The sequence below is a fragment of the Mastigoproctus giganteus genome, chromosome 1 (genome assembly GCF_048544385.1).
Source record: "Mastigoproctus giganteus isolate SK-2022 chromosome 1, ASM4854438v1, whole genome shotgun sequence".
Lineage (NCBI taxonomy): Eukaryota > Metazoa > Arthropoda > Arachnida > Uropygi > Thelyphonidae > Mastigoproctus > Mastigoproctus giganteus.
Window position 1 is genome coordinate 178,694,175 of NC_143575.1, and position 15,693 is coordinate 178,709,867.

At 39.1% G+C, this 15,693-nt stretch overlaps 1 protein-coding gene across 1 annotated transcript in view; it reads right to left on the reverse strand.

Moving 5' to 3' along the window:
- Nucleotides 1-15,693, reverse strand: part of LOC150091328 (uncharacterized) — a 693,262-nt gene that overhangs the window by 213,169 nt on the left and 464,400 nt on the right. Inside the window, exon 24 of the mRNA XM_090375165.1 lies at nt 9,011-9,202. Within this exon, the coding sequence (XP_090231291.1) occupies nt 9,011-9,202 (192 nt within the window). The remainder of the gene's footprint in view (nt 1-9,010; nt 9,203-15,693) is intronic.

The following is a 15,693-nucleotide window of genomic DNA, read 5'->3' on the forward strand; positions in this document are numbered from 1 at the left end:
GAAAACCAAATAAGAAATTTGGTTTTCACCATCTTGAAAACCAAATAAAAAGTTTTCTGATAAAATATGAAATAAAAATAAAAATTAATGATTTTAGAGATTTTGTCAAAGTAAAATCGAGTGAAATTCCCTTTTCAATTAAGAAAGCCAGAAATATCCTTGAAACCATTGCAATTAGCAGTGCTGAAGCTGAGCAAGCTTTCAGTGTAATGGATAATATTGTATAAATGAAGGAATTTATATGTATGATGACCATACATATAAATGGAAAACCACTGCTTCAATTTGATCCAGATCATTACATCAAATCATTCCTCTGTAATCATCACTCAGCTATTGAGCAAAGCAGAAGATCAACAACAAATATTAATAAAGAAGTAAATTGCATATGGCAATTTTTTGTGTAATAATTTTTTTTTCATGTAATCTGTGATTTTTGTGTACCTTTTCTAGATTAGTTTGATTTTTATGTAATATTTTTCATATTGTGGAATGTTTTTGATAGTTTTTATGTTATTTGTGATATGGGATATATTTCGTGTTATTTTTCATTCATAACATTAAAATTTTATCATGAAAAAAAAAATGTATCCATTATATTTCTCTAGTTGTAAAAAAAGAATAAAAAATTCGCTCATCTGCTGAGCACGCGTAGTAGATGGTTTTATGTGAAACGTCCTTTGCATTCCTTTTATTTTGATTTTGCATATATTGAATACGATATAAGAGGTTTAGTATTGTAAATATTTTATTAGTCATTCACAAATTTCCATAATTTCTGGAAGACATGATACAATGGATTCGTGATAATTATAGTAAGAGATGTATACTTGCAATTGCAACATATTTAAATGTCTCTGAAAACAGCTTCAATTGAGTTACCCAATATTTCAGTTGAAATGACATGTAGCTGTTATGAGAAAATGCGAGACGAAAAAAGAAATCGTTGACAAATCTTTGTATTGTTGTAGTCATATGACAAATACTTGCAATCATACTTACTGCAGAAACTATGATTGTGACATCATACTATTCAAAAATTCTAAAAAGTTAGAACTCTAGATATTGTAGTGGTCACGAAAAATGCGTCACTTGCTCTAATCATACTACTAGTGAGTGCTACGCACATAGTAGTGGTGTGAGCATGGGAAGCACTTCTGGCAGATGCCGTGGATGGAGTCATTTCCGTGACCGATCAGATTTACTTGGTAGGTTCCCGAGGTTTTTTTTTTTTTTTTTGTTTTTGGCTAATGCTGCATAAGCTTGCTTTCTTGCATTGTATGCTTCTACTAATGCTAAGTTGAAGCTGATTGAGCAGGGCAATGTTTCCAAACTGAAAAGTTGAATGGAATGTGCTATCATCAGTGAAACTATGGATAGGATATCCAGTCAATGGAAGAAGATCATTAATATACAAGAGGAAAAGAATGGAGGAAAGAACTGAACCTTGGGGGATACCATCATTAGTGGAAAAGTTAGAAGAGTGCCATCTACCATCATCCTCAGTGAGTGGTTAGAGAGAAAATTGCATAACACTTACATAAACATCCAGAGCTAATGGAAAAAACTGAATCCTTTTTCAAAAGACATGCCGACACCATACAAGGTGTGAAATCTTTCATGAAGAAACATAGCTCCTTGTAAAGCTTTAAGAGCATTGTTGTTAATAGAAAAAAATTTGTAATTGCTGAATCTTTTGGTCTCCCTGCGAAGTTTTGAAAGATACAGTGTGATCAGCTTTATTAAAAGCAGAAGCTTAAATAGGAGACATTTCACTATACTTCGCAACGAAATGGGATCCGCTTATGAAATGCTTCTTTTATATATACAGGGTGTTTCAGTTAAACGTTTCAGAACTTCTAAGAGGGGTAGGGTACATCCTGACAACTCGAAATCATATAGCAATGTGGGGTCGGAAATGCTTTCCTGAAGCGCCATTTTCACAGAAGCACCATAAAAAGAAAAGAGACCATAAGTGAGAAATCGTTTTAATAATACATGAAAAGAAGCAAAAGGTACATGGATTAAAGTAAGTGTTCGAAGTTTCTTCAACCTCGTATTGCTTTCACACAGTGGTACCTTGGAAAATGTGCTACAAATCCCCTTTTTCCTGCTGAAGTGTTGTTTTCCGATGAGGCATCCTTCACAAGGGAAGGAATTTTCAACACACATAACGACCATATCTGGGCGGTCGAGAACCCGCATGCAATACGACGTTGTGCAGCACAGATTCGATTTTCGGTCAATGTATGGGCTGGTATTATGGGAGATCACCTCATCGGACCTTACCTGTTACCGTGTCGTCTAACCGGACCTATCTACTTGATCTTTCTGCAGCAAGTATTGCCACAACTTTTGAGAGATGAACAGATTTCTGCATCGACGCAACAGACAATGTGGTTCCAACACGATGGAGCTCCTGCCCATTATAGTGGAGATGTTCGTAACTACCTGGATGTCACATTTGGTCAACAGTGGATCGGACGTGGGGGTCCCGTGCGTTGGCCTGCTCGGTCACCCAACCTATCATGTCTTGATTTTTATTTCTGGGGTCATATGAAATCGCTAGTTTATGACACCCCTGTTGACAATGCTGAGGAGCTGGTTGCAAGAATCGCAGTAGCTGCCGAAGAAATTGGAAATTCGCCTGGAGTATTCCAGAATGTTCGGATGTCCATGCGTCGGAGATGTGAGGCGTGCATTGTAGCCCGTGGAAGAAACTTCGAACACTTACTTTAATCCATGTACCTTTTGCTTCTTTTCATGTATTATTAAAACGATTTCTCACTTACGGTCTCTTTTCTTTATGGTGCTTCTGTGTACAACACCGCTTCAGGAAAGCATTTCCGACCCCACATTGCTATATGATTTCGAGTTGTCAGGATGTACCCTACCCCTCTTAAAAGTTCTGAAACGTTTAACTGAAACACCCTGTATATATGAGAGGTGGTTGTCCAATGGTAAAGTGTTGAGACTTCTTTTTGACTCCAAACATGATCAGTTCCTTGTTTACAGGGCATGCCAGGTATGTGTTCCAGTGTACCTGGAGTAGCACAGAAGAGGCAATAGTTTGAGGTGAATAGAAGATTTATTGTTTTTATCAGATAAAAATCATAAGCTTCGATTTATAAACAATCATAATTGTTTATAAATCGAAAATGGGTTGGAAAACTTAGTTACCTTGTTTATATATTTGAAAAACTTAATGATTTAAATTTAAGTCTTCAAGGACAGGGAACAAATATATTAATAATCAGTGATAAAATAGAAGCTTTCAAAAAGGAGCTTAATCTTTGGAAAACTGAATTTCAGCATAATAATACTGAAACGTTTTTCTTATTTTGTTAATAATATTGACATTTTACAATTTAAGGAAATCATTGCCACTTACCTAATAATGCTAATTAAATTTTTTCCAAACATTTTAATATATCTCCAGAAGAAAAAAAAAAAAAAAGAAAAAAAAAATTTTGTATTGGATTCGTGATCGCTTTGCTTTTGAAATTTCTTCATGTCCTGAAATTGACACTCAGCAAAAGGAAGGTCTAATCAACCTGTCTTCTGACGAACCATTGCACATGCTCGTTTCAAGACTACAACTTGTGAAAAATTTTGGCTTCCACTTCGAGACGAGTATCCAGAATTATCGAAAATGGCGATACAAACATTGCTACCCTTTGAGTCTACATATTTATGTGAGATTTGTTTCTCAAAATTAAGAGCCATAAAAACAAAACAGCATTCCAGACATGATCCGGATGTTGACACGAGATTAGCAATCTCAAATATGGATCAGATATTATCAGTTATCCAAGCTCATCCTTCTCATTAAATTGCTTTGTTTTGAAATCGTTCTTTTTTTTTTTTTTTTATTGTTTTGTAATCTTAATCAAAGAATGAGAATTTGATTTGTTGTTTTTGCTAAATTCAATTAAAATATTAAACAATTATTTTAATGTGTAAATTAAAATGGAAACAAATTTTTTTATTCCTTTCTCAGTAGTCGAATAAAATTTTCTACTACATAATTTATAAAATGCTACTTTTCCTCGCTAAAAATCTGATCATCCTGCCTCGAGTTTTACATTGGGGATCAAGTCAATTTTTTATTTAATAAAGGGGGGGTTTGCAAGTGAAATAAGTTTGTGCAGCTCTGGTATAAAAATAATAGCTTTGATCCAGGGATATGGGGCACTCTCTTGGGGGGGGGATGAGGATTATCAATTTAAAAGTATCACTCCTGTAACAATAATCATAATTTTAATGCAGTGCCCGGGACTCACATTTGGTGAGTATGGGCTTGGCACACCCAGGGTCCTAAGGGCCCCCCCCCCCCCCCTCTCTCTCTCTCAGGGTAATTCAGAATTTTTAATTTTTATGGCTGGTGCAGCATAAGCCTTAGGCTTCCTTGCACCATATGGCTAATAATAATAATAATAATACTGGAGAATGTTGTAGAATGTTCTCACTGTAAAGTGGGCACTGACTCTTTAAAAATTACAGCTGTGAATTACAGATTCCAAAAAGCAATAAGAGTTTGATATTTTATTTACTTAATTGTTACATTATATTGTACTTTATAAGTAGCCTTTAGTTCTAGTTATGCTGGTTATTTTTCTTTTTAATTTAGATATAGAGTTTTTGTAGGTTACTAATTAATATATGTAAAACCATTGTTACGTTCGAATCTAGCGGCCTTAGTTTTTATATACAGAGTGGTAGGGAATTAAAATTTTTAATTGTGGTAAATAGCTAGCTCTAATGGAAAATTAGATAGCTGTTGTTATGTTGTTGTTGTTATTTGGTTTTTAGGAGCATTAGCAACTAAGGCCATATTGCTCCGGGATATGCGGTGGTCATTCCCTGACCTTTCCGCATCCTCCATATTTGGTGGTGATGGGCTCGAACCCCGGTCTAATCAAGAAGCGTGTGCTAACGCACCGCTGCTCCTTCCCACCTGGCTACGGAGGCGCCAATTAGATAGCATAATACATATCACTGCATTTAGGATTCTATTAGATAGTGTAGTATTGATAATTAATTAATTAAATATATTGATCTTATTAATTTTTAATATTATGCCCCAGACTACAGCAGCAAAGTAACAGGCACAAATTAGCAGGAGTGCTGTGACTCATGGGAGAAATGAAGGGAGCGATTCTCCAATGCATCACAGCCTAAAAATATGTGCAACTTGTGAAATGTTTGGTAAACTTTCTGGAACAGAACATGATCTAGAGTGTCTAGAAATCAGGCACCAACTCAGCATTATGATGAGTGTCTATGAGAGCTTGAGGTGTAGGACCCTCAAAGAAATTAATATGAGGGGCCTATTAAGCTCTCAGCTACCCAACTCAATGCCAGAGCTCACTCTTGTGCATCAGGCAACACAGTGGCAATTTCCAAGGGAGAATGCGCTGGTCCCACAGGAGATAGTTATTGTTGGCGACTCTATTGTCAGGGAGCTGGATAACGTATTGTGTAAAAATTATAGATGGAATAGGACTAGGGTATATCTGCCAGGGGCAAAAGTTATTAAGATGTAGAGCAGACATCATATTTTAAGGGCACAAAGGGTGATATTGTGTACACGTTGGCACTAATGACATTAAGAGTTGAAGTTGTGCAGATTTACTTAACAAGTCACTGTTGAAAAAAGTTGTGAATTCGGGTTAAATTTGAAACTCTGCAATTCTGCCCAGACATGATAGGAGGGAGTATATAATGAGAGCCTTGTCAATCAATTCAGCCCTAGAATTTTTTTCAGCTTGGTCTGTGCTTGTTAACAGGAGAGACTTCTTCTACAGGGAAGGAATACACTTAAATAGAAGAGGTGCAAGAGCATTTGCTGATGCTATTAAGGCAGCATTAGGTGGGTTGGAAAACTGCTAGCTTTGGGGAGGATTCAGAGAAAAAGGTTAAAAGTAGCTGCAGGTGGAAGTGAAGGTGATTCTTGCACTACTTCTATTAGAATGAACAGTGGCCTGGAAGGCTGGGTGCTGGGGATTTCAGGGACTGATGGCAATCATCATGAAAAAAATATATACATGGGCTGTGTTAGGGTAACTAAGAATAGGTGCATGTATACATGCATGTACACCAATGCTAGAAGTATATTAAATAAATTTGATGAATTTGAAGTGCTGGTCAAGCCATCAAAGGCAGATATTACTGGTATATCAGAGATGTGGTGTCACACAGATATTAGGAATGTAGAATTGGAATTAGGGAAGTACAATGTGTACAGAAAGGGTAAATAGGATAGGAAGGAAGGAGCAGTTATGCTGTTAATTAAGAAAAACAAAATCTAAGGAAGATTTTGCATCCTGTTGACATACAAGGACAGTGTGATGTTCAGTCAGTTTGGTGTGACATAAGCACTGCGAAAGAAAAAATAAGAGTAGGAGTGTTTTACAGGCCTAATGACTCAAATGAGTACAACAAACAATTGTACAGAGAAATATACTGGGGCAGTAAATCAGAATGTCTTATAATGGAGGATTTTAACTTACCAGATATTGACAGGAACTTGTGGATTGGTCACTTGCACACTAGCAAGACTTCTGTAAATTTATTGGATGATTGTTTTCTGCAGAAGCATGTCCAAGAGACAACCAGAGAAGGTTGTCTCTTGGACATGCTGCTGCAGAAAATACTCTTGATATGGTTAGAAGCAGTAATTATTAGTGTATTAAGAATTTGCAGATAAAGGAACCAGTAGGTGGCAGTGATTGCAGTGTACTGATGTGAGATTTACTTAAAGATAAAATTACCATCAGGGAAAAAGGGAAGGGTTTTTTCCTTCTGTACAGTGGGACCAACAGCAAATTCTAAGTGGGAAGCATTCAAGGAAGTAATCTCGGAAGTTAGTAGGCTTTTAGTTCAACTAAGAAATACTGTTCTAGGTTTACGCCCAAATGATGATAGATGAACTAATGAGACTTGTGGCAGAGAAGAAAAATGCATGGGATGCATATAAATTATCAAGTGACACAGAAGCCTATGGCAGATATAAGCTAGTCTGTAATAAAGTCACAAAGGAGATTAGGCAAGTGAAGGCAGATTATGAGAAATCTTTGGCAAATCAGATTGGTCAACTTCATATTGATTGTTCGGCTGTTGATAATCCTGCTCAGATAGCAGACAAACTGAATGAGTATTCTGCATCTACATTCACACATGAAGAGTTATTAAAGGAAGAAAATGCCAGAAGTTTATTGAACTGTAACAAGTTCTTAATGATTTTGTAATAACTGAGAGCAAAGTGGAGGAGAAATTGTTGAAGTTAAATATAAAAAAGGGACCTGGGGTTGATGGGATCTATCCAGTTATATTAAAGGAGGCAGCAAAGGAACTAAGAAAACTCTTAGCCATAATTATGAGAGCATTCTTGGACCCAGGGGAAGTCGCCATGGACTGGAGATGTGCAAATGTATCCCAAATTCACAAAGGGGGATTTAAGGGTGACACAAGTAATTACAGCCCAGTTAGTTTAACTTCTGTTCCAGGTAAAATGGAGTCACTGGATAAAGAAGCATTGGAGGACCATCTAGACAAGACTGCAGCAATAATTCAGACACAGCATGGGTTTGTTCAGAGAAAGTCTTGTCTGACAAATTTGACTGGATACTGTGATGTGGTTACAAAGGAACTAGATGCAAAAAATTATTCTGATATCAAATACTTGGATTTCAGGAACGCTTTTGGCACTGTTGCTCATGGAAGATTACTGTACAAATTGAAGTAGTATGGTATTAAGGGTAAGTTGCTACAATGGATAAAAGAGTGGTTGAGTTGGAGAAGACAGAGAGTGGTAATCAGTGGATGCTGCTCTTTGTGGACTAATGTTATTAGCAGAGTCCCACAGGGTTCCGTGTTGGGCCCACTGTTGTTTTGTATATTTATCAATGATATTGATGAAGGTATATCAGACTTAGTGTCGAAGTTTGCAGATGATAGAAAGGTTGGCAGGGTTGTAATGACATTAATGGCAGTGTGCTACTGCAACAGGATCTAGTAAATTTGGGCTGAGAAGTGTCAATTGAAGTTTAATATTGACAAATGCAAAGTACTGAATATGGGTAGAAGTAACTCCAGAGGAACATACCAACTATGTGGTACCTACACTTAGGGTGGTAGAAAACGAAAAAGACCTGGGAGTGATTGTGCAGTCAGATATGAAGTTTTCTGAGCAATGCAGACAGGCTGCCAGAGCAGGTCATGGGGTATTGTCAATGATATACAGGAATTTTGCTAGCAAGGAAAAGGTGATTATCCCTTTGTATAAGGCAATGGTCGGGCCACACCTTGAGTACTGCGTACAGATCTGGAGACCTCATTTTAGGAAGGATGTAGAGTTGCTTGAGCATGTACAGAGAAGGTCAACAAGATTGGTGAGGGGAATAAAGGGGGTCCTCTTACCAAAAAAGGCTTAAGTTCTGCAAATTATAGTGGCTGGAGACTAGGCACCTGTGAAGTGGTCTGATTGAGGTGTATAAGGCCTTGAATGGGTTGAGCACACTGAATTTTAATGGGATTCTTCTGCTTGTTCATATTACAAACCTAAGGGGCCATAAATTTAAATTGAGGAAAGATGGTTATAGAATAGATGTGCGGAAATTTGCCTTTATCCAGCGAGTGGTTAATTGCTGAAACAAACTTCTGTCGTAAAAGTTGTAGCTTAAATAAATTCAAGAAGGAACTGGACAAGCATTTAGAGGGAATGGTTGTGTGAAATTGTTTTTTTTTGGCTGATACGTTTTCTTTGTTGCATCACATTCCTCTATTACTACTATACTGGAAGAAAAAGGTTAAGTATTGTCCTACACAATCTAATCAGTTTAGAGACCACGAGCCTGAGTGAGTGAAAAAAAAAAAAAAAAAGAATTAAGTTCAACTGGGTCCATTGTTTATATTAATACAGAGAATATTTTTATGTGTCTAATCACATTTTGTGGATACAATCAATCAGTCAATAATAAACTAAGCTGAACTCCTTTTAAATTCTTACCTGCAAATATAACTGGATCTAATTCAGCATATTTAAAAAATACAATAGCAGGTACAGCAAAAACACCAAATTTTTTGGCAAGGTTTGCATCATCAATTTTAACAAAATGAATTCCAGCTGCTTCTGCATCATCATCAATTTTTTCCAGCTCTTCCAAAGCTTTTATGCATTTACGGCATCTAGTTTTTTTGTCTGTAAAAGTGGCAAAAGAAAAATACAAATGAATTTAAAATGAACTTAAACTAGCTTTGATATATTCAAATTTATTTAAAATTTATAATACAGTAAAAACTTTTATATGTAAGTTTAAATTTAACACTATTCTATCACAGGGACACAAATCTTTATTTAAAATTAATTCACAGTTTGCACAATCCATTATTTTATATATGTATTTATTGCTTTATTTAAATAACTTATTATTTCATTGCCTACAGCAGTTATTCTAGTGCAGCCAATAACTATGTTGTAATAATATAAAAAAAAATTAGAAGTAACTAATATAAACAAACTATAGGAAAGGAAGTGTAGAAAGACTGATGTGAGAACGTCACAGCACCAATTGCTTCAGTTGTAAATAATATTAAAATGTTCTTTAAAACTGAATAATAAGACCTGAACAGAGCCATTATAAGAAATGAAAAACACTAATCTATAGGAATTCCAAAATAAAATTTTAAAAAATTCTGTCTATACTGCCTATATCCACTTGATATCAGTCTGATTGAGAAGAGTATGAGTATATTCTTCCCATCGCCACATGGTACCAAACTAGCTATCCTTAAATTTTGCCACCCTGTCAACTTCAACCAACCAGGGAGACATCTCATTTCAATGATTAACAACATGATATCCAAACAAGCTTTCTGAGGTCCAGTATATTAGTTTTTCTAGAGAATCTATATTCATATCACTTGGTTTTTGTGTCACTTTTAATGTAAAAATTCCACCATCATTTATTTCACACCTCTCCACTTATACACCTCCACTGGATTTCCTAGAGATGAATAGTTTCTAAGCTCCATAAATCCACAGCTTTGGAAGGTACAGACATCACATTCCTATCCTTACTTTACTAGATTAGTTATGTGTCTTTGAACTCAAAATTTTCTTTAGATGAAGCCTCCAATACAAAACAGAAGGTTCCAAATGCTGTATCAATGACTTGTGATTGTATCGAAAATCACTGATAAGATACTGTGTGGCTTTCTGGAAATCAGTGTACACATTTATAGAAGTGTGATCAAAAAGTTTGGGAACTGACTGCATCTTGAAACAGCAGTGTCACAGCGAATTATGACTTGTTGTAAAATAGTAATGCATGAATTGCTTTTTATCTACAGTCAGAATTAATGAGTTGAAGGGAAGATATTTTCTGTATTTCGCTGCATTTGAAAATGAGAGATTTTACTGAACAGAAAATTTTCATTAAATTATGCAAAAGAGCAACAGCAAATCCATGGAATATTAAAAACACAACTTTCAAAGAAGATACTATGTATCATTCAAAGGCTTTTCAGAGGTTAGCAAATTTTAAAGGGAGGGCACGTCATTTGAAGATGTCTTCCCTCCCGCTGGACACAAACTTCAAAACCAATGACTAAATTGCTTGTGTTCATGATCTGATCAGGTGATCAAAATTTAACTATACATGAAGCTACAGAAGAGATGATATTTCTTACAGGATATACACTCAATTTTAACACAAGATTTGAGAATATAATGCATTTCGACTAAGTATCTTATATTCTTACATCAATGCACTCTCACATGTCAGGAAATTAGAATCATCTATTTAGAACAATTGTTCTTAATCTTTACAAGAAGATGCATCCTTTTTGTTCTCAAAATATGTTGTTGCATCCTTATCACGCTTCTTTTCCATGTATGGAAAAGAAGCATGACATGTTCAGCACCAATTTCTTTGCAAAAAAGGCAATGATTTGGTGCATACATTTTGATAAAGTTTACTACAGTAGACAAAATTTTCCTTAATTTTTCTGGTAATGTCTTTGCAACTATCAATATCAAGTGCTTTGGTGCAGCATACAATGAGTAATTGTAATCTTTGCTGTGCGCACAAATGGTTTGTCCCACAACATTGCAAGTCACATGACCACCGTTGTGGATATAAATGCAGGAAAACAACTTTTCTAGTATCAGTTAAGCATACAAACTGTAGCAAGAAAGGGGAAAAGGAGTGATCTAATGGACATCAAACGTGCCATGGTTGGAGGTGCAAGACTTGCTGGACAAAGCAGCTTTGAAATGGCAGTTCTGAACTTTTCACGCACTACAGCTTCAAAGGTGTATAGAGAATGTGAAACAAACAAAAAACAGCCTCTCAATAGCACTCCTGTGGAAGAAAATCGGCTGTTGATGAGAGAGGTCAGAGGAGGTGGATGGCTAGAATTGTGCAAGCAAACAGACAGGCCACAATGGCGCACATGATGTCAGAATACAACCTTGGTGCACAGAACAAAATATCGCAACAGACCACTAGTCACACCTTGTCACGAATGGGCTACAACAGCCGACGGCCACATCCACATGAAGAACAAGAGAGCACGCCTCCTGTGGGCACAGCTACACCAGCACTGGACTATCGAGGATTGGAAAACAGTTGCTTGCTCTGACGAGTCGAAGTTGCTGGTGCATCATGTTGATGGAAGGCTCAGAATTTGCCAAAAACAACATGAATCCATGGACCCATCATGTCTGACAACTACTGTGCAAGGTGGTGTGGGCAATGTTTTCTTGGCACACATTGGGTCCACTGATACCCATAGATTCATGTCTGAATGCCACATCGTGTGGCGCATTCGTGTCTAACGGCACCAGGGGTTTCCCCCATCTCTGCATTGCTTTCATTGTGGGTGTGATGGTTCACTGTAAAGACCAGAGACTTAAAAGTGTATGGATTTTGTAGAAGTAGTGTTGTGTATCATTGTTCTTCTGGTCATTTAGCTGCTAGACTCCTGCTGGGGCCCAATGTTGTCTACACTATGCCTTGTGGAGGTAGACCAGGTACACTAGTAATTAGATATTTACTATGGCAGGTCCTGCTACCTAATTTCCTGAGATTTCAGTGGCTAGGACCTAAAAAAAAAAAAAAATAAATAAATAAAAAATTCTCGCTCGGTGGGGGGGGGTGAGTAGAAATGCCAAATGAGTCTAGTGTGAACACAGTTAAATTTAGTCATTATTAAATTTTTCAAGTTATGTGGGGGTATATGCTAGTGTATTAGGTAGAGTGGGGGAGGAGGCAGAAGGCTAGGGGGAAAAGACAGAAATATGGGGACGATAGAGAAGGTGACCCCAGATAATCAGTGGGACAGACCCATGCCCCACCAGGCGAAGAGAGGAGTGGCAAGGAGAGGGGATGGAAAAGACGATCCCTTCCTCCCCCTGTGGGGGAGAGGGGGGGAAGATAGGACCATGCAAGGGAGCATGGTTTGAGAGCCAAGATGACCAGCAGCACGCTGGTTGGTCTTCAGTGGTATTGGTGTTCCCATTTGGGATATCACTTGTGGGACCAGGTCCCGTCCAGTATAGTCAAGTCCGGTGGTTTGTCACTGTTGAGCTGGTGTTTCTTTCTGATCATGTTTGTCTGTTTCCCTTGCACTCGACATGCTAGTCCACAGGTTCGCCAGTCAGGGGCTGTGTCTGCACATATCATCCTCGCAGGTTGTTGTTTTGCCTACAATGGTGCAGAGCACCTGTCGGTTGTCAGTACAGGTGTATTAGTATGGTAGTCTGCTTCGTGCCAGTTCTGGAGGTTTATACAGTTCTTGTCATTGGTTAAGTATGTTCAGTTGTTATTCCTGGTTGTCACGTGTAGTGTTCAGTTGTGCTCCATTGCAGCGAGCACTCGTCTTCTTGCAAAGAGCTCTTGAGCGTAACAGGAGAAAGCCAGGTACTCTTGTTTTGTATCCAGTATGTTGTGCTCCTATCATCTAGGACAATATAGGATCTTTGTTATTAGGATGTTGCAGAGGTCGTCATAAAGCTGGCAATCATACATTAGGTGTTGCCAGCTCTCCAGACCGCTGCAAACACAGGTAGGTTTCTCTTCAATTCCCAAAAGGCAAAGTTTGGCATTGATGGCACCATGTCCGGTGAGAAGGTATGCCACATGGAGTCCAGGTGAGAACCAGGTTGGGAACTTAGGGTAGACCCTGCCAATGTCAGGTATAAACTTTCTGGTTATCTCCCCTGTGTGGGAGTTCATCCATCTCTCTTGCCACACCTGCAGCAGGTGAGCGTAGAGCTGCTTCTTTTCAGTGGTGCAGTTATTTGCTGATTCAGTTGTATATCTGAGACAAGCCCTTGAGGTGCCCTTTGCCAGGTGGTAAAGTAATCCGTTGCCCACAATCTCCAGGTCAAGGGGGAGAACTCCGGTCAGGACCTGTAAAGCGTGGGTGCTCACTGTGCTGCAGGCGCGAGAAGTAAATAGTAGAATCGATCTTTGGGTCGAGTTGATACTTGAAGTGGATTGAGTTGATGATAGTTGATGATACTAGATACTTGAATTGTTTGGAGAATTTGATTGTCTTCTGGTTTATCTTAATTTGAGGAGGCCGTCATAGGTCCACTAGGCTAAGTTTGTTTTTTCTGGTGATATTCTCAGGTGATTCTGTTTTGCCCAGTTGTGCAGTAGCTCCAAGGTCAGGTTTGCAGATTCTTCCAGTTTTGCCCTTGAGTTCACCGAGACAGAGAATGAGGTAGTAGACAAATACCTGAGCATCCACTTCTCCATGGTCCAAGACAAGGAAGCTGTCCAAGATGATGTTCCATAGGAATGGTCCCAGGATCGAACCCTGAGGGCAGCCCCCAGTGGATTCTTCTAGAGAGGGTCTGATAGGGCGCATTCACTACTATGAATCTATTGGATAGGTAGTTCTGTAAGGTCTTGTAGAGGTTGCTGGGAAGATTTTCCGCTCTATGTTTGGCCAGAACGCTCGGCCACCAAAGTGTGTCGAACGCCCCAACAAAGTCCACAGAGATCAAGAAGTATTTTCTGTTGCAGTTCTCCCCCTTCTCCAGGAGGTGCTGCTGGGCATCTATGGCAGAATGACCCTGTCGAAAGCCGAACTGGATGGGCGTTAATAGTCCTGCAGTATTGTAGTGATGTTGCAGACAAGCATGTAATAGGCGCTCAAAGAGCTTGCTGACCATGGAGAGCAAGGCTATAGGCCTGTAAGAGTCTGGGAGGATAGGAGACTTGGAAGGATTTTTTAGGATAAGTTTGACATTGGCAACCTTCCATGATGTTGGAAAGGCTCCTGCCTAGATTGTTGTTGTTATTTGGTTTTTAGGAGCATTAGCAACTAAGGCCATATTGCTCCGGGATATGCGGTGGTCATTTCCTGACCTTTCCGCATCCTCCGTATTTGGTGGTGACGGGCTCGAACCCCTGCCTAGAGGCATTTGTTGTAAAGATTTAGCATCAGGTCAGGGGCATGTTCCACTGTCTTTTTAACAATTTCTGGTTCTAGCAGGTCTGGCCCTGGGCATTTATTTCCTCTGATAGTTGATGCTGCAGCAATTAGCTCCTCCCTGGTGAAAGGCAGTTCCATTGCTTGGTTATTGTAGGTCGCGTTATCCTGGCACATTTTCTTCTGATCGTCAATCTGCGGTCGGCCGGTTGTTGAAAGACCACGTCAAGAATATTGTTTATGGTGCTTTCCCAGTTTGTAGTCATAGCACCTTGTGGAGTTCTAGTAGCGGTGACAACCTCCCCCCCCCCGAGGGAGCTTGTTTGTGGTGATCTTGTAGACCCCCCCCCAGGGATTGCTATTGCCAGTAGTTGGGACCAATCGCTGCCAAGTCTCCTGATTGCAGTGACATATCTGTGCGGTGTAGGCATTTCTCGCTTCTCTGTACCACTGCTACAGCTGGCCAAGATCTTCTGGCCCTTTGAAATGCCTTGCATTGGATCTGAGTCTCCTTTCTAAGGCGCTGCAGATCCTGGTTCCACCATGGCACTGCACCCGGGGCTGGGTGTTTCCTAGGTATTGCAGCTTCACAGGCCTGAGTGATGAGGGCTGTTGTCTTCTGCTGAAGGAGTTCTGGGTTGCTAGTGGTCTGGAGTTGGGCATTATGTTCGTCTAAGGCAGTTGAGATTTCGGTCTGGAAGATGTCCCAATTTGCTTTCTGAATAGTGTACCTATGCTGCATTTGTCTTGATACTGGGTTCCTAGTTAATGAGCAGATAAACTGGAAGGTTATAGCACAGTGGTCAGAGGTGGTCCAGGCATCTTGGACTGACCACAAAGTAATATTGCTCGCTATGTTTCTGGAGGCCATGGTGACATCTATAGTCCCACAACGTATTGCAGAAGGTCAGCAGGTTGTGGGGAGGTTTAATACTGTTATTGGTGCATTTGCCAGGAACTCTTCCAGTTTTTGACCGTTCCTTGTGCCCGGTCGATCAGGTGTGTAACTGTGCCACACTGGGGACCTGCAGTTGGCATCTGTGCCGATAATTATTCTCGAGTTTGGAAAGGTGTTGATTACCGTGTGAAGGTAATTTATGGTGAAGGTGATATCCTCACCTGGGCAGCAGTACAGGGCCACTATGTAAAGGGCTTCCATGGTGGTAACAATGTGGGTACATGTGGCCCAAGCAAAGCAGAGGTGTGTAATTCTAGTAGCTGTGATGTCTGGATTCCGGATGACAA